Source organism: Vanellus vanellus, assembly GCF_965231255.1.
Source record: "Vanellus vanellus genome assembly, chromosome: 10".
Classification (NCBI taxonomy): Eukaryota; Metazoa; Chordata; class Aves; order Charadriiformes; family Charadriidae; genus Vanellus; species Vanellus vanellus.
In genome coordinates this window covers 16,049,929-16,073,064 of record NC_138915.1, presented here as the reverse complement: position 1 = coordinate 16,073,064, position 23,136 = coordinate 16,049,929, and the positions used below count along the sequence as shown (strand labels likewise).

Below are 23,136 nucleotides of genomic sequence, written 5' to 3'. Positions count from 1 at the left end.
ACTTATCTCAGCACACTATTTCAAAGGAATTTGGGACTTTTTAGAGGCTCCTGTTGCTTTCACCGGAAGGAAAAAGTCTACTGTTTTCTCTTGAATAAAGGATTTACCAAGACACCAGCGTTGCAACAGCCTTCTTACCTGAAGTGCAAGAGGCTTCCACCTTACATTCTTCAGAAGGGCAGGAGCAGAAACCAGGGTATTCTGAGGACGTTTTTTCAAGGTTAAAATCACTCCATTTGGGTCTTCCCGCAATGCATTTACTAGGTTCTTTAACTGCCAGCCAACCTAAGGAAAAATTCCATAATTGAATTTTGAAAGCTTTCCCTTTAACTTTAAATGTGAAGGAAGTCTTCTATTAACTGAAAAGGTCTATTACAGCCTACTCTTTGCAAACATAAGCAGTTTTAATAAACTGTGTCTGATTACTTCTGTTGGACTGAAATGATGCTGCTGAAGCTGGGTGATTTTTTTTTTTAGCTATGTTTCTCAGCAAAATAAGGCAGAAGTGAACATTGTCTCCCTTTTAATAATCCGTGAGATCACTGTACATTTTGAATAAAATGATAAGAACTAGAAGTTATGAAATAATTTCAATTGGAATCCGTAGTTGAAACATTCACTGCTGAGGAAGAAGACAGACTATACTATAGCAACACATGAAACATGTATGTAACAGCTTCAAGATCCTAACTGAAGATAAATGATCATTTATTTGATTTATCTATACAGCCCCTGGATAGAGCAGAGTAATTCAAGTTACTGTAATTTGTAAACACAACCATAAAAAAAGAACATTAGGAGTACTGAAAGGATTATATAAGTGCCACTCACAAAAAGCTACTTAGAGACATTTCTTAATCTTCTTGATTATTTAAATATGAATTTACCATGAACCATTTATACATGAAAACAGAAAATGTATTTTTATGGGATTTTTTTAAAATGAATGTTTATACTATCTTATTTTCCTGAATGGTTGAAGAGGTTTTAAAACTGAATAATAATATAAATCACAGTATATAAAGATGTTTATGATAAAAGTAGTTTATTACACATTTAAGTGCTGCTGAATTTCTATCCATATTTCCACAGGCACACAAGAAAAAAAAAAGAAAACAACAAAAAAAGGGTATCAAAACAGTCAGATATGTAAATTCAGAACTGAAAGTGAAATTAATAAAAATTCAAATTTTTCTAAAGCTTAACCAGTCTTTCTTCCAAGTTATACCACTGAAATCAGTGGAATCGTGCCAGTTTGAGTAAGAGAAAAAATATGGCTCCATTCAGCAGTCCTTTTGCCCTTCCTATACACAACTGATTTATTAGCTTGTTCACTATGAATAAAAGAAGAAATTCCTACCACTTAACACTTCACAGTGAATTATCATTAAAGTTGGTTTGCCCTATTTCCTGAGTAACCTCAAACCAGGACACGCTATTATTGAAGAATTTTCTTTAATATTACAGTCTCAAAAAATGTATCCTATTTCATACCCAAATTAGTACCGATAGACAGAAATACATTGCAATGATTGTAAGATTTGCTAAAAGCTTGTATTTTTGGTCAATATACTTGTGACCTGATCCAGATAACTAGTCTTAACACCACAAATTTTGCAATTTGTCTCTCTTCCACTGGTGTCAGAACAGCAGTACGACTAAATCAGACTCTTAGTTAATGTATTGGTTTGAGGTAAAACAGAACCAATTTTCTTTTCAGTAATTTTACTTTTCACTTAAGCCTCTTCTAACTCTCTGAAATTAATGGCCCAAACCAGGACATTTACTCACATCTAGCCTTAGCCCTGGGTCCCAACTGCTAAACTATTGCCTCCATTTACTCTCATCTTGTTATTTTCAGGAAGTATACCAAGGATCTTGCTGCAGTAACTCAAATTACAAGAACAAACCTACCTAGAAAGGAATTACTGGAGGGAGTAACCACTTGCAAGTGACAATTAGGTTACTGGTTCACATTCAGCTCTGGGAAACAGCAAGGCATGCATAAGTATTTATAGTGAGGACTTTTTGGAGGATTTTCCTAGCCTTACTTATTTGCACCTTCTCCTGTTCACACATGATTTCTAGATTTCCCACTCAAGGACAGTGAATAGGTGCAGGATAGTCTCTCCACTTACCCTTTTGAATATCGCATTCTTTTTAAAACATTATTTATGCAAGGTTTTAATTTGAACACTGATGGTTACTATCTACCCACAGTTCTGCTAAACTGCACAGTATGGATCCAATCCTGCACAAAATATTTTTTAAAAAGTCAATTTCTTTCACAGAAAAGCTGAGCACCCAGAATCTCTAAAAACGCCTGTATTAAACTCTTCCCTCTATTTTCTATTCCAAACATGGCAGGTTTTTACAGTCATGATAAAGGACCATCATAAAGACCTGTCTTAAGTGTTATAACCACCACAAGTCTTAAGCCCTAGTGTCAAGCTGATCTGTACTGAACAGGAATTAGAATGCTGTGGTTGCACAGCAGTTCTCCAGACACAACCTTACTAAGGCCAAATTGCAGCAGCCTTAAAGTGAACATTTAAGAATGAAAAGCTTAAGGCATACAAGAGCAGTAACTGAACAAGTACATGCAAGCATGGAGTTCCATTACATTTGCTATGCTTTTTCACCGTCAGAGTTCACTACAACACTTTTCATTGCTCTTCTGATCAATCTGTGCATTCCCACTGCTTTGAAGAAACGAGGGGAAAAAAAAAAAAGAAAAAGATTCAGGTGTTCAGAATCAGAGCAGTCTACATATATCACCATATTATATCAGGTATAGTTTATAATTTCTTCCTCTTAGAGGAAGATAGTATCTGATTACACATGAAGATGGAAGGAAAATAATAAAGATAACCTTGAAGAGATTTCAATTAAAAACCTCTTATAAGGGCTGAAGAGGAACTGAGAGATAAACTGTAAGGTTCTAGCCTGTCTCCACAGTGGGCTGAAGCCAGGATCCCAGGGGTGAAGACTGGGCACCGAAAGAACTGCAATATGTGTCATAATTCTAAAAAGGATTTTAATAGGTTTTTAAAGTTCTATTCTATTTTTAATGTTGCTCTTCTATTGAAAACTTTCTGAAAATGCACTGGCCGCAGGAAACCAGAAAATGGTAGTAATGATAAACAAGCCACAGCCAAACAAATGCAAATATGTCAGCTTGCATTCCAAATGAACTCTTCTAGTTCGTGCTTTGTTTATAAAATGACAGAGGCTATATTTTTAAACTCAATTATAGAATAAAAAATGAACTATTTTGATTTTTATAGCTTAATGTAATTTTCAGAACACTGAAATCTTTAGAGTTCCGTGAGCTACTTTTAGAAAAGAATGATAAATAATTAAGTTAATGATAAATTATTCCAGTGAGACCCTTAATGACAAAACCATTAAATACCAAGATCTAATAGAGAACAGTCTGCAGTCATTACTACTAGGCTGTGATAAAATGGTCTTAGTTATTTGGACATGTTATTATAAATTGTATTACTAAAAATATCCTTGAAAAAATAGAAGTCATTACAGTGGATTAAAAATCTTACTTGAAAACCAGTCCTTGAGACAGATTTTGACATTTATACTTAAAGAATCAGTCCTTAATAGCAATTACTAGCTTCTAGCTATGGTAAGACATATTCAGCAAAAGGGTATTTTGCTCCTTTAAGATATTTAGCACATACATTCAGTTAATCAGATTCTACAATATGGGTTAAGATATTTCACTCAGTAATGAAAGTAAACATTAAAATTAGACTGATGAAGGGAAAAAAGGAATAATGTGATACTTTTTTATTTTCCTGAATAAATTAAATCGGCGCAATTAGGATACCCATTACATTAAAATCAACAAATTCAGAAGGACATTATTATGTCATCTTTGCACAGCATAGTACAGCTCTAGTCATGGTGCACAGTTCTCTGCGAAACATATTTGCATATTGAAATACAATGCACTATTTTTTTTATCTCTTTATAAGCTGCTCCTACAAAACCTCAGATGTGGAAAACCACATGCCTGCTGTTGCCTTACTTCATAACTCAAAGGAAAAACGAAACACAGTCAGATGCCAGCCATGTGAATTGCTACCACAGTGACATGCAGAGTTTTAAAAAGATTAGAATCACAGAAACTTTGATACTTAGTGGTTCAAAATTATTGACTTCTTAAGTTTAGCCCCAAAGAGTTTTTTTAAATTTAGATGCTAAATATGGAAGAAACCTAGAAGAATGCAAAACAACTCACTGAAAATGGTAAAAGGCAGGCAGAAGTTTAAGATTTTGGTGGTTCACACTTAGGATCACTCTAATCAATAATTTTTATTGGTTTATACATCCTCAGTGTCGAAAGAAGGGCTCCAGGGGGAAAAAATTTGTATACTACTGCCTATGTTAAAGAATTTGTTCGTTTTCTCATAGAAAGTCCAAGCCAGATAATTAGTGGAAACTGCAAAATATAGTATCTTTAAAAATAATTGTTCCAAAAATATTAATCCCTATGATACTAAATTTCTTTACACTCAAAGTATAATGATTTAAATATCCACAATACTGTAGTAATTTTGTATACCTAAACCCGATAATTTTGTAGCTGGCACTGCATAACTAATATGTTCAGAAAAAAACATAACTCACTTTCATTAACCTACTGTAATCGAGTTCGTTTTCTAGTTCTCCAATATCTTCTTTAGAGTCTCTCTCTATTGACTTTGTTCCTTCTCGATTAGGAGATCTAGATTTCTATGAATGGGATTTGGAATGAATACTACCAGCAATAGGGTTTTCGGCATTTTTATAAATCCAAACTCTGTTCATGCTGGAAAACCACCTTTTCTCCTTTTTAAAAATAAAGACTACCTAGCCAATGATGACTCACTGATAATCTGTATGAAGAAAACCTAACACAAAGAATTCTTAAGGTTACAGAAACAAACAAACAAAAACACTGAAGAAAACACAATTTAGTGTATTTGTGTATGACAGCACAGGTACTAAGAGCACGATATATTTGTCTATTAAAAGGAACTGAAAAAACAAGCTAGACTGTTGAACATGATGCTGCTTATCAAAGGATTCCAGCAGTCAAAACCACCACAACAGTTATTCACCTCCATATCAATTTCTTCAAAACATATACACATACTTGCTATGGTAGAAAGTTAGATGACACAGCTCAGATAGTGGAACAAGAAGTGCATAGTGGATAGAATACCCATATTCTTTTCTCTGCTTTTCCTGAAAATTCTGGGGCTAAAGCAGAAGTGTGGTTCCTCAGTTCCTTTAGTGCCTTATCAAACTCTAAATATCTATGAGGACTCTGATGAATAAAAGTGTTCTAAGAAATACAAAATTAGAGAGCGCACCTCACAGAAGGAAGGTAGGTTACACCTTAATTCGTTTGTGAGACCTGTGCATATTCTACTTACTGTATCATATGTCAGCTTTAATCTTACCTAGGATGGAGAGAGACAGAGCATTAACTACACAGGAATTTAAGAACTATCTTGCTAGGCATTTGATCTGGAAATCAATTGTACAGAATAATATTTCCTAAATAATTAGAAAATACTATATTGCACACCACCCAATGTGGTGTAATTCTGCCTTGACTGCAGTAACCCTTACATGAACCAGGACAGATGTTTACCCTCAAGGCTCTTCAAATACATAAGCAAAGCCATCTGGATACTTACTTGAACCTCAAGAGTATGACCCCTCTTCATATTTGCATTTTCTTTCAGGGGAAAAAAAAGTTGGCTTGTGTAAACTCAACATTTTGTTAAGGAAACAGACTATCATCCCTGCGTATTTTAAGTCTATAAATCACTTCACCTGCTTAGGAAATTAATCAAAGAAATTTCTGTGATTAACATGGAAATCAGAAATTATTATTAGAAAAGAGTGTGCTGGAAGATCATAAGACTACTTTCTGTCACTGAATGGGAAGCTTGTCATTAACACCTGTAGCTGATTCACTCTTCTTATCAATATCCTAACTGTTACTAACAATAGTTGATGGTAGAAAAACAAATTACCTCCCATTACCTTACATAGTTATTTTCATTAACTAATGGAGAAATACAGCAAGATTCCAAGAAGCTGCAAGATCTGCTGCTGGAAGGCATGCCTTTTTGAAAGGCAGAATCCTGAGAATAAGTAATGTGGCATTTTTTTTTGCAAACAGAACAATATCTTTTCAGGGAAGAAGTAATTCTTATGACATCTGCTGTTCAGTTTTTATTTTTCTCTTTCCTACTTGCATTTTACAACACACAGTGTGCTGAAACACAGGTGGTGTGAGCTGGCACTTCACTTGCAGATTTATCTCCATCTAAAATGAGCTCTCATTAAGACTCAAATTTACAATTCAACAAATGTACTATATTAATTCAGTAAATATCTTAACACCAACAAATAAGTGCTGAAATTATTTCATTGTGCCAGGGTTCTTGACAACATATGTAATTTTGAAAAGTATGACAACGTATGTAAAAGTCTGTGATTTGACAATGAACAGTATGAAAGGGTATTAGGCTGCTGATCATATATTTGTACAGCATCCAACATTCCAACGAATAACCTTATCAAGTATGAAAATGCAACTACATTAGTTAAAACCAACAGCTATTTAGAGATAACAGAAGAAACAACTTAGACTACAAAGCAAAGCTGTTAGAACTGAAAGAGCCCTTCTAGGCTACTACATCCATTTGTTTTCTCTTCTACATAGTTGCAGGCAACTACAACAATCATTTTCAGCAGTTCTTCAACCACCGTCCCAGGCAGACCTCAAATTCTACCACAGATTTACTTACAGATGTTTGTATGCTTGCTCTTGCACAACATTGTTTTTTACCTTAAGGAGTTCTTTCTCTTTCTGGTCTTTATAGCCTCTTTCTGTTAAGAAAGAGGAATTCTGTCTCAGACCGAGCTGGCTGGGTTAACCAAATTGAAATCCTTATAAAAATTCTCTTCATATGGGACAGATGATACATTTTATTTTTTACCCAGTACATTCTTTAAACATTCATGTATCTTCACACCTTTGACAACTGTAATGACTCAAACATTACACGGTATTTCAGACAAGATGTTACCAATATCAAGACAATGGCATTAAAACTCTGTTTCTCCTGGAAACGTGTTCCTGATTAATTCCAAGTTCATCTTTGCCATTTTCAGTCAGATCAGCTCTATGACGCTCAGTTCATTTGGGATTAATTACTTCATTGTGACTTCTGGAATCTTGCCAGTTGCTCCTGAGGAACAACTAGCTTTCAACAGGAATTACTAAAAGCATTACTATTGCTCTATGTCCTATTAAATGACCTTCACATTCTAATCCTCAAAAAAAAAATAGTTTCCAGTTTTCTGAAAAGTCAGTTTTCCCTAGTTTATCAAACACTTTTGTATACAGAAGTAGAAAAAATATTTTACAGATGGTCAGGCAGCTAGATCAAGACTTGTTTGGATCTGCAATATTTCTGTTGTCTGAAAAATTATCAAAGGTAGAATATTAACAAAATTTACTTCTCATAAATTTATGCTGCACTTCACTTAACATGCCATTTTCCTTCATGTCTTTCCTTATCCTTTCCTCTCTAAATCACCTACAAAATCTTGCATAGTATTGACTAGTAAGTTTTGCCTTATTACATTTCTTCAGCTTACAATGTTATCCTAAAACAGACAATTCATTAAAAATACTTGTTTAGGGACTTGCAATTGGAAGTTTCAGTCTCTTCAGTAAACTGAGATGTAGGTGATTTGGCATTGAATTATCCAACCTTGCTTTCATCCGGAATATGTATCTGTTTTTGTTATATATGTTTTATTCTCTTTGCTCTATGTTTGATACGATCCTTGTTATGGAAAACTGAAAGAAATGTGACTGAGCTTTAATGCTACCCTATTTTCACTGCATGATAGTCCCAATACTCTGACTAAAGAATCATGTCCCATATATAGAACAACTTAAAAAAAGAGACAATATGAAATTTACTACTTCAACTGAGCAGCAGAAAATATACTGTCCATGGGACCTAAGGTGTAATTATTAATTTTGCAAACAAATAAATGTACAGTGGCATATTCAGCACTTCTGAATAATTTTATAAGAGAGGAAGTAAAAATATACAAGACACTGCCGCCTGTTGTTACTATAGGGAAAAATAAAGAGTGTGGCAATAATTTAGAATGTATAACGTTTTAAAATTTTCTTATGCTGTTTTATTAAAAACTCATAAGCAAGAAGGACAAGCAGAAAGGCAAATAAGGAAATTGGATAATGATTAAATGATCTTAACAGCCAGTGGTGAATCGCCTGATTTAATTAATTTCTTGCCTAAAGTACTATTATTTTTTCTTTGATCTTTATAATTGTATTGCAGAGTGTTCCTTGGTTAGACCAGATTCTACATATTCTTTTATTTCTATCTCTCTCAATTGTTACATTATATAATTTGTAAGCTGCTTTCCTTTGATACTTTCTCAACTCTTTTTAAAAAAAAGCAACAAAAAAACCCCCAAAACCTCAAAAAACAAACAAACCCCAACCAAAGGACTCAGCTACATTTAAAAGTTATTTGAAAAGTAAAACAAACGGTTGTCTTCTGTTAATATTTTGAATGTATTTGCTAATATAACTGGTTTCAGGAAAAAAAAAAAGAGTATGAACATAGATACCTCCTAGGTATCTGATATTTCTTTCTTAATACAAATAATGCTTTATATAAAATGAGTATATTAATTGTAATTAATAATTTTGAAAACACACAGCCAAAATATCCTAGCCATGTCTGTCCCAAAAAGCTTAATTCCACACATCTAGCAATTCAATGGGATTGACATTGTCAGCATACTTAATCTTCTGCTATAGCTATACAACCCCAGAGAAATGTCTCCAGGATTAGAAATGCTGTTATCTGTGCTGATTCCAATCGAATGGAGGGACAGCACAACTATTTCCAAGTCAACATCTTCTTAAACCCGTTTAAAAGCTTACTCCTCCCACAGTTTCAAAACAGATAATTCTTTAAAAATGGACTTCCTGATGGAAAGAGTCAAACTTAAATTGAAATGGCAGGTCTTGTTTTTAAAGAAAAAAAAAATCAGAGAGTTTCATTTTTGACTATGTATGAATGAAAAACAAACAGAAGCCTTTTAAAAAGAGTAAACATTAATGTAGCCTCAATTGTACTATTTAGCACAGGAGTACTGCCCTACCCATGAATGAATGATTTCACTGTACAGCTCTGTAACTCAATGTTAAATACACAAAGTATTACGGTTGGGAATTGAAAGACGTTGTTAAGGAGGGTCATGCACTAGGATGACAAACTGGAAGTGCTCAAACTATCTAGCTTACCAAAAAAAAAAGTGAAAAGGTAATTTGATTGCCTCCTGAAAACACCTAAATGAGAAACCCACTCTCCAATCTAAGAGATAAAAATATATCAAGATCAAAGCACTGGAAGCTTGTGCCAGACAGATGTAGACTACAAATAAAATGATTTTTTTTTTTTTCCCCAGCAATGAGAATAATTAACTACTGGAACAATTCATTATAGGGTGTAGGAACATCAATGACAGTTTTAAAACTCAAATGGTCTTATGAAATGAGTGAATATGAATTTATCTAGAAAATACATTGGCCTAGTTCAGTCAAAGCAGATTAAATGACGCCAGTAGTCAGTTATTGGATTGGAATGTATTAAGAGATCCATACTTTCTCTAATCAGGAAAGTATTTTCACTAGTGGCAATACAAAGTGACTCTATCTAATCATCTTCAGAACAGATACTTTCAAAACACAGTGTTGAATGGGATTTATATCTGATAGACTACCAAAATGCTACAGAAACTTCAATCTTAAGAAAAGGTCTTTGTTAGGACAAGTAAGATAAAATCTGTGGGATGCAGAAGCTCTGAAGCATACAAATACCTGAAGAAAGTACATTTCTGCATCTTTACATTATATGACTTAACCTGTGTATACATTTCATGAAAGCATGGAGCATCCCTTATCAATGAACAGGTAAAAGTAGGAATAAGAAATAACACTAACACCTATATTTTTATCACCTAGGTTTTTAATGCTTTAAATAGAGTCTCTATGGAAAACTAACGTGAGACTGGAGACCATGGATTTCACTGGATACATATATTGTAAATAATTTTTTAACTATCTATCTCAAAAATCTTGTAACAATCCAGGAAGTATTTCAGATACTAAATGTAAGCATAGACCCATGAAGAGGCAAATTATAAATGCTTCATATGAAATAAATTGAACAGAACTATACATTAGAGAAATAAAGAAATGCTCCACTTCTTTCAGCTCCAGAAAAAGGTAAAGGGAAAATGAAAGCCATCATAACTGGTTATAAATCAATGCAAACTTTTGCTGCAATTTTATTTCAGAGGAAACGAAGATGTGATATTTGACTTTAAAAAAAGTGGATAAAATATTGAATAAAATTTTTGCAGAAAGAAGCAAGCATTTAATCTCCAATCCAGAAACCATACTAACAATAGAAATTGCACTACCAACAAGTAAGCAAGAAAAATGTCTGGAGCACATTGTGAGAGAAGTGACAAGTACAAAGAAGCTGAACAAGCACACTTTGGCTAGGTATAATTTCAAACTGCTTTGTATTTTTCTCCTTTACAATTTTACTTCTACTAGCACTTGCTTTTGCCAAGCTGTGGAGTCAAAGGCTGCTATGAGGAAATGGGTTCTGGCAAGGACTCTGTGAGGCCACAAATCCATGTCATCTACTCGGTGATCAACAGTTTACAGCTCTGGAAAACCTGTAAAACCACCACAGATATGCAAGCCTGTCTTTTGTAATGTTATTCAACTACCCCTCCCAGTCATTAATGTCAAACGGGTTACACCTCATTTCATGAGCTGGTCTTGCTAGTATTAAATATTGATTACATGGAAATTCAATGAGCTGTTGCCTTTGAATTATTCTAGTCCACTAATGGAAACAGTATTGATCATCACAACTTGCGAAAACTTGGGTGAAGAAGGAACACAGCTAAGTGTAGTTTGCAGCAAGACATACCAGAAGTGACTTAAAGGGCACACTTGAAGATCAAAGGGATACTTAAAACATTAGAACTTCCAATCCATAAGGGGAAGAGGGTTGGACGTATACCTCTGAAACGTGCAAACACTCAATATTACTGTCTGACTTTCCAAAGTCACAGTGAAGACAGAATGAGACTTTCCCAGACAATTCAAAGGAAGAATAAATTTCCAAAAGAAACAGCTTGCAATTTATCTCTTTTCTTAGCTTGTTATAAACTTCAGAATGAATAATTACTAGTGGGGTTTTTTAGAAAAAGGTATTTTATGCCACGACTCAGATGTTGTGCCCTTAGCTGGAAAGTGATTCCAAGTATCAAGCACCTTGGCGCTGTTGTAGTAACGCACATGGAAAGAGTTGCTATCCAGCAAGCCAATTCTTGAGTAGTTGAATGAGGGGACTTCATCTACTGGAGTAAAGTTTAAATCAGGTCTGTCACTTGAAGAGTATGTTTGATGGAAAAAGCCAGTCTAATGCATATTTCAGCTTGTAACTATGACAACTCATAGAACCTCTCTAGTATAGATAAGAGCTGCATGCTGCATTAACATTTAAAGTCTAAATGAATAACTTATACTTTTCAAGAGAAAATATTTGCTCTCTAATCATAAGTTTTTAATAGTCAGACTTTCATATTCCCATGTCACACAAATGACAGACAGAAAGAGATTTCTTAATTTTGCTGCCGCTGTGTTTGGAGGTATGGTTCAGCAAGACAAAGTTAAATTGCTAAATTATAAGCACTTTAGGAAGGCACTGTCATCAATTGTCATTGTCACAATGATACTTGTGCCTAATAAGTAATAAATATAAGTATTCCTTTCACCTGTAGTTCCAGTAACACTGCTTCCATTCTTCCACAACACAATTTTTTTTTTTTAAAGGGACGGTCCCTATGACTTAAGATAGTACTGGGACAAAATTTGACAGCATTTTTTTCAGGAATTGTCGACATTGGAACTTAAATCAGTTAGAAAGCCACAGCTTGTGTCATCACAAAATAGGAAAAAAAATAATCATTCAACCTTGGATGAGGCTCTGATAGGCTTTTGGACAAGCACTCTGACAGGCTTTTAGAGCACAATTACAAAAAATGTATCCTAATAAATAAATAAATTATTAATTCTTCAGTAAAGTTGCATGTGTTTTAGGTCAAGATACAGTTCTATGAATGCTGCAGAAACATATTATTCCTGCATTTCTACATAAAATGGAACATAGTTTTGTATACATAAGTACACAATGCAGCATACAGCTGTGAAAGAAATGCAATGCTAGGCGCATTTAAACATACGTAAATCACATACTACAATACCTTAGCTGAAGCATACACTTCTGCATACACGTGCTTCTGTGATTTTAAACATATGAATAGTTTCACTAACTTTATAAAACTGATCATCTGTTTAAAAATAAATCTGCATGTAAGAATGCACAAAAGCAAAATCTGACAGATTTCTATCAATGCTTTGATCATTTTTACATTTCCTCCCCCCAATAGATTCAGAATATATGGCTGTTAGAGCACTTCTGCATTTTTAATCTGAATCCTATATTAAACAGAATACAAAACTCTGTTTAAGAGAAAAAATTAGCTGGCATAACCATAATGAAAAGTCTAAAAACTTCAATGAAATATTCTGGGATCTCCTTATAAAAAGTGTATGATGTTGAACAGCAGCTGTGCAAAATGTAAATTTAGCTTAATCCTTCTGGGCTGGTTACTGACTCAACTTGTGCTTTTTCTTATTAAGCATAAGCACTGCTTACAATATTTTAAAAAACATAAATAATAATCTAGTTTGGCAAAGCTACCTTCTAAGAAGAACTCTTACCTTTTTAGCCGTGGCAATAGGCAAAGCCTGTGGAGCAGAATTCCAAAATACTTACCACAGTTTGATGGTTGACCTGGATCACCTCATCACCAGCATGGATTTTCTTACACTGGTCAGCAGGAGACTAAGGATGAGAGATAATAATTAACTTTACATGGGGGGTGTGGAGGCAGAAGGGAAGAGCAGGAATTAAAACAATGAATGTTGAAGGAGGCAAAAAACCTATCCCCAAAGAAGTATTACTGCTCTCAAATAACAATAATTGGTTCTATTTATAAAAACTGTTTTCATAAGGAACTATGTTTTTGCTGGTTACAGATAGCAATTCGATGAAATAATGTAGAATCCCACTTCCATTGGTGATGAAGAGCCTTTTTGACTGGTTGAACTATTCTAGCTTCTTTACCTCTCTGTAGGGAGTATGAGCAGTCTCAGTCTTGCTGGGAATACACCGAGTGAATTTACATCACATAGAAGTAAATCTGTTCAGTCTATAAATACTAAGCTTACTGCATGGTCAGGGACAGGGCTAGACCACCCATGTGTGTAACAGAAAAGCAGGTCTCATAGTTGTTTATACAGCACTTTTGCTGCTTAAGTGTACTGAAGATACTCTGCAAATGCATTACCCTTCTAAGACAGTACTAGATTAACCATTTGAACATAGAAAGTTGTAATTTACAAATGGATAATGTCAGTGACAGACGAGCTCTTCAGGAGATTTTGTATATGTGTATATATATATATATATATGTATCTCAAAGTGTTCAAGGCCAGGTTGGATGGGGCTTTGAACAATCTAGTCTAGTCGAAGCTATCCCTGCCCATGGCAGGGGGGTTGGAACTAGGTGATCTTTAAAGTCCTTTACAACTCTAACCATTCTGATTCTTTTATATAGACAACCACACACATACACACACACTATTCCATGTATACCATTTACATAGTTTTGGCACCACTGAGGTGAATATTCATGACTTCACCACATACCAGTCAAGAACTCAAGGAAACAGGCAAGAGCTGTTCAGCTGGACAGTCTTCACCAACCACAAATCCCATACATCATTTCCATCGCTTTTGTGGACAGAGATTAAAAACAGGAACAATGACAACAACTACTTCTGAATAAAACGCCAAAGAGACTCATCTATGAGGAGGTCAAATCACTCTCCAACAGTCAGCACCTGCTGACTAATCAATAGATTCTGTAGTCTACACAGCTGCAGTCTACACAGCTTCAATCAGGAAGAAAAAAGTAAGAAAAACCAAGCCAATAGGCAAATAGCCAATATTTGACATAGTGATTCCAAGTGTGTCACAGGTGCTATTCCAAGCATAGCTTTTACATTCAGGCTACTGCTTGCTTATCATTCCTAACTTTCCTCTGCCCAACCTCCCCAGCACAAGCTATGTTCCAACTCCTCACCTGCTTGATCTCTGTTGTTCTTTTGTAAGGGCTTCTGTGTCTCCTGTAGTGGGAAGTGCAGCCCTTGAGCTAAACCACCTGGTCATCACAGCCAGATATCAACTCCCATCACCTGAGTCCTTCTGCACTAAACTAAACAGTATTTTACCTACATACTTTGTAGGATGGTGTGAAGAACTACCTGGTTCCTGTGTCAATTTCTCCTTTTAGTGGAAACTTGCAGAATTTTGGCAGACTGCTCTTTTGTACACCACTAAACATGTAACAGAAAGACATTTCTAGAATTCAATGCAAATACTAACTTGACCACTTTAAACACTGAATGAAAACTAAGCAGAAAACTGGAGTAAACAGCACCATTAATCATGTTTAACTTCAGTTTACATTAGTTGGAAAAGCAAAGGCCTGTTTCTTTCCCTTTTTAACTCCTTTCCTGACTTCAATGAGGGTGATCTAATTATTATCTTTCAAAATTAAACACTGGCTCTGAGGTCAATTATCCCTTCAAAAGCAATGAAAAATCAATTTGCTGAAATGCCAGAAATTAAAGGCCATTGAAGCTGGTTTGTCTGCACATGTGATTACACTTTTAGCAAAAAAAAAAAAAGCAACTTCTTATGGTGGTGCCTTTAGTGGCTGGCAATATAGTAACTCCTCCTGTGAATTTCAATTATAAATATATAAATATTTTCCCTAAAACTGCATTATATTTCAAAAATTAATTAGAATTACAGTAAAAAGTGGATTAATTACAGCATGCCTAATTCAATCTATGAGCAAAACCTGTTGCAACATAATCAAGATGGATCATTCATAAGTTTCAGGACCCAAGATACATATGTAGTTATTTTTAGACTTCTAAATGCTGCCAATGGCATTACTATAAATAAGCAAACAAATCAAATTTTAAGTTTAATTTGCATTAGACTTGTCTTTACAAATTGTGACACACAAATCAGCAGGCTTTCCATAGGTTTGCACTGTCTAAAAACTGAGTGACAAAAACTGCATGATGCAGTACTACTCAATTTATATAATTTAAGTAGAACAAAATATCACATATGAAGCTTACCCGTATCGGCCAGCATACTACTGATGTATGCCAGCAAGTATTTACATCTTTGGCTAGCTGCACAGCGCTAATTTTATGTTCCTTGGATGTCAGCATCACATAATTTCAATATTAGCTTTATAAAAAGCTAAACTTGTAATTTATCCAGCTATACTCTGTATAAACAGATCCAAGACTGAATGAAAACAGTGTGACTAAAACTCTATATGAAAAACAGAAGAAATGGGTCTTATTATGAAATCTGTCATAGTAATTAGATTGCAGCAGTTGAAGTTAATTTATTTTCTTCAAATTTACAATTATGAATTGCAAGTTAAGTAACAAGAAGGATATTTAGAAGCTACTTTGTTATTCTTGTCACACTTTAGTTTTTCTATGATCAGTCATCCTGATTTATGTGCTGCAGCATTTCTGTGCGCTTTTAGTTCAGATTTGCCTAACGCTTCTGGGACTATAATGAAAATGACAATTAATACATTTTTCTTGGTCTCTTCTGTATTTTTACTACAGATGATGGAAAATAGGAAAAATACAATGGTGCTTAACTCCTCCTAATACAATTCTTTCAAGGAATGGTTATTTTCATAAAAGAACTTTGTATACATCCTCACACAATAGCCATTTGGATTGTTAACTAACTTGTCTTTTTTAACATTGCCAAATCATCCATCCCTTTCTGTTCATGTACCAAAATCTATTTGCTCCGTTCCACAATTTCTCCCTTCTTAGTGATGGTCCTATCAGTAACTACTGCTAGCTTTGAAAACTTCCTAGTTTGTCAAAGATTATTATCTAACCTGTCTGATATCAAATATAATATTTTAAGTTATCTTTCTCCATTACCCATGTTTTTTACATCCACCCATATTGCTGATATTGTAACTATTTTAAAACTTATTATTTTACAATACGTTTCACTGAATTGCTTAGACATACAGAAGCTACTCATTTCCTGAGTCAATCCTAGGACACGCATCTAATTTTTCTAACATTCTTTTAAAATTAATTAGGTAATTAGAAAAAAAAATCACAAAAAAATTACTGTCCAAAGTAAACAAACAAAGAACACAGTAAAAAAGTATTCATCATTGCATGACAATATTTACTCACTGCAAAAAGTAGGCTGTCTGCAGATATAAAGGGCTGCTCAGATGACAGCTACACTTATCAGTAACTGGGTAATTTTGTGACTACTCTAGTCAATATAAACACCTGAGGCAGATGTTTTTCCCTGTTATATTATTTCTACTGTTCTGTGGACAGGAATATACTTTTTTTTATTTGAACCTGAACTGTCCTATGTTCTGAGAGATTCATCTGAAGTAGAGAACAAAAATTAAATACAACAAATATTATTTTAGACTAAAGATGAGGCTCTACGTGAGAAAAATTCACTTAACATAAATTAAAACACTTTTGTGCCTGAGAGAACATATACATGAACACTATTAGAAAGGTGTACTGGAAGAACCGTTGGGGACAGCACTTCAAGATTTTCATTTTTTTATATTGTTAGTTATTAGTTACTTCACAGATATTTTTCTACGTCTATTTTCAAGGGTTCCAAGTTTTTACAAAGTTAATATGATATATGTACAGAAAAAGTAAAGAAAAAAGTATTAATAAAAAGTGGCTTGATTTAAAGCAAGTTTCCATATTCCAAAATGCACTGCAGATACACAGAAAATACTTGTATGCACGATAAAAGTAATTTAGAATAAAGAAACTTACATTTTCAGTTGTTCCTGTGATTACATGTAGTCCATCATATGTTGATTTGATATACATTCCCTGAAAAAAGATCAAGAAAAGTAATTCATATTTGTCAGAAACAAATAAATGATGTTTGCATGATAATTAAAATAGCATGTTTATTCCAGTTTAAGGATATAACATTTGAACAGACTGCAAGGAACCATGGTCAATTAACACTTGCAAATCTGAGTTTAACAAATATGTATCAAGACCTATCATAAACAACATAGTTTTCTCACTTAATGCTTTTTTAATTATTCCAAAGTTTTTGGACCAAATTCAACACTGAACATCAGCATAAAAGCCTGTTCCTATTCAATATTTGAAATATTTAACATGACCTCTTTTTATTACTAGTGATATAAAAAAAGCATCAAAAGTGAAACCATAACTAGGAATAGTCTTTAAAACTTAAATGCCCCATTTTCAGAGTTACTGATTCAATAAAAATAAAACCATAGCCTAAATCAGAAAATATATGAACCAGTGCTAATATTGCCAATTTATGGAGAAAAATGAGCTTTGTGAACTAACAGGAGCTTTATAATTAGTCCAGCAAGAATTCTGCTTCAAGGAGGCAATGGACATGATACAGAGAGACAACCTAAGTAGGATCTATCTAACTGTACACACACACGCACAGAGCCTTAAATATCAGTGAGACTCAATTGCTTGTATTCTTGCCTCTCAGGAGTAAGGTCATAGCTTCACATCACTCCATATAGTTATCCATCAAATTTTGAAATCTAATTAATCTAATTGGTACATTGTACTGCTGATTCATTATCCTTTCAATAATTCTGCATCACCTTGTGCTGTCAAAAGGGAAGTTTAGAGCTCCCAGCAATAAAAAATAACATTTTGTTCACAGAAACGAATTTCATAACAATAATGAAGATCGTCAGGCTTAGTGTTTACACAAACACACACACACAAAAGAAAAGGTAAAAATACTACAAAGATCATACTGCTCTCTACAACTACCTAAATGGGAAGGGTATAGAGAAGACGGAGCCAAACTCTTTTTGAAAGTGCACACTGAGAGGGTGAGAAGCAAGGAACACAAGTTGGAACTAAATTAAAAAAAAAAAAAAAAAGATTTTACCATTAAAATGATAACACACTGGAAAGGGTTGGAAAAAGTTGGCAAGGCTGAGGAATCGCTGACTTGGAGATGATAACAACTTGTCTGGATGAGGCCCTATGTAACCTGCTCTAGCTGAATCTGTTGATTTCTCATCCTGAGAAAATGTGACTTCTACCTTAATGTAAACTAATTCAATTTCAGCAAGTTTTAACTTTATTTAAATCTTAAAAGTAAAGACTGGCTAAAACTGATAAGGAAACTTAACTCTGCTGCATAGGAAAATTCATTTTAGATTTTATTCACTATGACTACTTGTTCTCTTAAATTAAGTCTTGGAAGTCTTGAAATCACTTCCATAAAATGTGATTAGTTGGAAGAAAGAAATTTCTGGGGGGATCTTCCACCATTTCCTTCTATACAGTTGGCTTAATTTTATCAGTTTGCTATTGTATTGTTTCTGTAGTACTTTCAACCGTTACTGACAAACCTCTGATTTTCTTCTCTGTGACAACTGAAAGCCATAAACAACAGCACTAGATCATGAAAAACCCTGCAGGTTCTCACTGAGAATGGTACATTGAGTCTCCATGAAAAATCTTAAATTGATATGTAAATCCATCTAGTATGTGTTACACTGGATTTACACAGTGAACTTCTAGTCAGAATGTTACACACCATTGCTGCATCCATAACTGAAGTCTGTTATTTTAACACACAGCAGACTTCAGTAACAGATATCCAGCCAAACTTTTAATATCAATTTTAATATCACAGTTCTAACACCCTACTTGTTTTGACAAGATTCATTCCCCACGTAACAGACTAAGATATTTAAGGCCAAACCAGAACATAGTGCTACACCTTTCACTAAATTTTATCACATATTTCTTCATAAAGTTCTTAGCCTCCTGCTAAGCTATGTGTATTTTTGGAAAAAATCAAATTACAATTTTATCTCTTAACATGTGCCACCTGAGAGACATAAAAACTGACTGATCTCTAGGAATTACCCTACATTTTGCTATCTGCTCTTTCATCTTAGCTATTAAACTTTAAGAACATAATACAGAAAAACAATTTTAGTGAATGACTCATAGCCCTCAAATTATCCTAGATAAAGCTTTCATCCTTGTTTTCCCAAAAGAAAAATAATGAAAGAGTTTGTTTCTTGTTGACCATTACAGCAATACTGTATTTCCTTGACATAACTGCTACCTGAAAACCTTGAAAGATAACATTGTATCCAAAACCTATAAAAAATGTTATATTTACTTTTTATTTTATGTAGTCCAAAATGCAAGGTATCTTATATTTTATATATACTATGTATATATATTTTACATATCTATCATATATAAAATAATAGCTCCAAAAATATTTTTCCACTCAGGAGAAAGTCTGGAGTACAATACTCAAAACAAGTTTGAAAGTATTCTTAAAATACCCCCCTGAAAAACATACACCAATTCTGAAAATGGCTTTATTTAGCCTATGTTGTCTTTTCTAGAGGCCAGATATATTCCCTACTTCAAATAAGTCTTTCCAACCTTGTAAACATTTTTCCCTATGATATGCTGACTGTCAGCACTTGCCTATCCTTTTACAACAGATACTGTGGTGTGTAACACAGTGTGTACAGTTCAATCCAGCTCTCAATTGCTTTCTGTGGTAGGAAGATTTTTAAAGGACAATTTATCCTTCAACATGAAAAGACACTGACACTTAAAAAAAATACTGTTTCTCAAGGACAATCTGTGTCAATACTACTTTAGTGAAGGTGTGCTTCATACCCACGCCCATCCTCATTTTCCTTTTTAAAATCAGCTTTTGTAAAGAGAAAGACTAGAATCTCCAGGCATATTTTAAGCAATACTGGCACAGGTTAGCAGAATTCCTCACAAGTTTAAATTGCTCATACATATATGTATATATAAACAAAGTAGTCTATGAATATAAACAAAAGGCTTTGAGGGGATCACTTTCATCAAACTTCCAGTGAAACATGAAAATCATCTACTCTGGCTTACAAGAAATGTCCAAAATTGCAAAACTTAGTCATTTAGAGAGCTGTTAATTCTGCCAACCCAGAAAAAGCACCCAAGTATTCACAGTCTGAATTAGGCAAAGGGGCTGGCTCTTGTTTTCAATTTAATGGGCTATTGGCTTTCTTTTTCTTCATCATTGTTGCATTCCATTTCCACCAGTATAAGCATTTTTTATGGTTAATAAGCCTAAAAAAAGTAGAAATACATTCTGAATTTTTTTCTGTCAGATAACATAGGTTCCTGGCAAATTCTGATTTAATAATGCAGTTGAAGAATTAAAGCATCAAGCCTCTTTTTCCCAACTCAGATATGAATAGCTAAGTAGATCCTGTTGTGACAACTGCTAAAACTTCTGGAACTGTTAGAAACAGTTATTTTATTTACAGTTATTTTCTATTTTACCTATGGCTTAAAGGAGTCATATTGATTCGGCGTATGGAAGAGTCATCTCTAATCATGTATTTTTACATAAGCATAATCTTTAATTAACTTGTAACCTAAATTATTAAAAGAGGATCCACATATCCGCTATTTTGATCCTATTAACTTCTGTTATAAAATCTGATGGAAATGAAGATATACTCTTGTAAGCCAATTATTCTCATATAACTCTTTACACAAACTGCTTGCAAACTATTTCATAGATTTCAGCCATATGATCTGTCAAAGTAAAATAACGAAAACATCAGTCTAAATAAGAAGACTATTTTGTCAGTGGGTTTCACAGACAAAAGCACATAAACGAGGGAACTTCCGAAACCTGGAATCCATCCTAGGCTCTGGTTGGGAGACTTTCAGTGGGAAGTGGCTTTTTCTTTTCCTGTTTTCTCCCACTTCCCTCTGTCTTCTGGAACTTCCTCTTCAACACAAATGGATATCCCTCTCAAGTAAGTACCTCTCTTAGTGTGAGCATTTCTGGCTCATACTTTCAACATTTCCAACTGTATGTCACTATTCCTTTTTGGGTAACAATGACGTATTATCAAATGAATCCTGTTTTCATACCACTTTGCTGGAATATGACAAAATACTTCTGCATGGAAAATTCTGGTATTTAAATCTACAATGAAATGTGTCTTAACAACACTCCTACAGGGAGAAATGTTCTGGCTCGACTTTTATAACACAATGAAGCACCAATAGTGAAGATGCAGGTTTGAAATGCTACGAACTACCATGGAACTGTTACACCCTTTGATCCTTTGGCTCAAATGTTAAATGGTTCTCTAACCTTGCTTTAACTATCAAATTTGGAGAGACGCATACCAGTTTCTTTGCTACTACATACCATATCAGCAGCTTTATGTATTTATATGAACCATCTCAAAAGAGAGTTTATTCTTCTTATAGTCCTTTTACTAAATCCAATCTAAATAGAAACCCGTGGACAACAAAAAAGGTAGGCTATGAGAACCTTTATATATCAAGCATGATGGAACTTTGTCAAGTTTCTGTAGACCTTTAAAAATAATGTGAAATAATTAGATTAATACCCTAACAGTTTTAAGACAGCCATGTATATTTCCACAAAAAAAAGGTGCCTTCATATTCTGCTTTTTCTTCATGCATTCTCTTGCACTTCCTTTCTTGTAAAAATGGAAAAGATTGGCTTCCATCACCTTACATTAGAAATTCCACATAAAGAGAAGTACTATTTTAAAGGGTAGCTGTACATTAGCTAGATGAATAATCCTTAATAAAGAAGAGTCTTTGCATCTGACAGCTTGTCCGCTTGTTGTTGTTTTTCCTCCAATGATACACAGCTGGTCTTATAAAAATGTTCATTCCCACAATCTTTGCTTCTGTTAAATTCTTAAATGAATCAGGAAAAGTTCACTCTGCAGAAAAATTAACAAAGCTGTGGATATAAACAGTGTATATCTTAATTTAAGTGTAACAGATAACACTTTCTATCAGCTGTAGGAAGCTCAGACACAACAGAAAACAACAACAAAAGCGAAAGGAAGAAGAATAAAAGTGATACTGCATTCCAGAAGCAAAACATTCCCCAGACATCAGCAGATACAAAAACAAACAATAAAAACCCAACAGCCTGCCTGTTTAGAATCTCCTGCTTAAGAGTAATTAATCTCATGAAAGAAGATTAAAGTTGCATGTTACACAGAAGTATCTTTAAATATATGTACAGCACATCAAGTTCAGAAGATTAAAAAAAAAAATGTTTAGTCCAAGATAATACTGACTCTAAAACAAAAAAAATCTTCTGCTACTGACAGTCCCTGATCATTCAAGAGTACTAGGAGGAAAAAAAACCCAAACCTCAAAAAACCCTCCACGTTCTGATCTTATGGATGGTCTCTACACCCATCATCTCAAATAAGACACTGGTTCCCTTAGCCTGCCTTCGCTTATCTGACAGCAAAAGTGCTCCAAAGCTGGCTCTGGACTTAGTCTGAGCTAATTAATAATAAGGTTTGCATAGCCTTTCACCTACCCTCACCCTCAAGGACCTAGTAGCAAGCTTAGGAGCTGCACCTCTTCCCCTGCAAACAGTAACACAAATGCATGTCTCAAGGGCCGATTACTTATGCCGCGTCCCTGAAGGCAAGAAATTTAAAGTGGGTGCTGCTGCACCAGCTTTGTCTAATCACTAAACAGAAGTTCTGGGACTCCTAATGCAGAACTTGGTCTATGGGCTTTTGAAACATAATAGATTCCAGGGGAGTAGATTTTTCAAATATCAAAAATCTTGCCTTGTACTGAGCAGTTATGCACCATGCCTAAAAATTAAAATCAAATCATACCATAGTTTCATTTACCACAAGTAATTGTAACTTCAAAAG

The 23,136-nt window shown here is 34.2% G+C and overlaps 1 protein-coding gene across 1 annotated transcript in view; it reads right to left on the bottom strand.

Moving 5' to 3' along the window:
* The window catches only part of LOC309675922 (connector enhancer of kinase suppressor of ras 2-like), a gene marked incomplete at both ends in the record, with an annotated part of 216,230 nt that overhangs the window by 71,916 nt on the left and 121,178 nt on the right, over positions 1-23,136 (bottom strand). Inside the window, 3 exons of the mRNA XM_082488349.1 lie at positions 139-285; positions 13,002-13,070; positions 17,177-17,236. Of these exons, the coding sequence (XP_082344475.1) occupies positions 139-285; positions 13,002-13,070; positions 17,177-17,236 (276 nt within the window). The remainder of the gene's footprint in view (positions 1-138; positions 286-13,001; positions 13,071-17,176; positions 17,237-23,136) is intronic.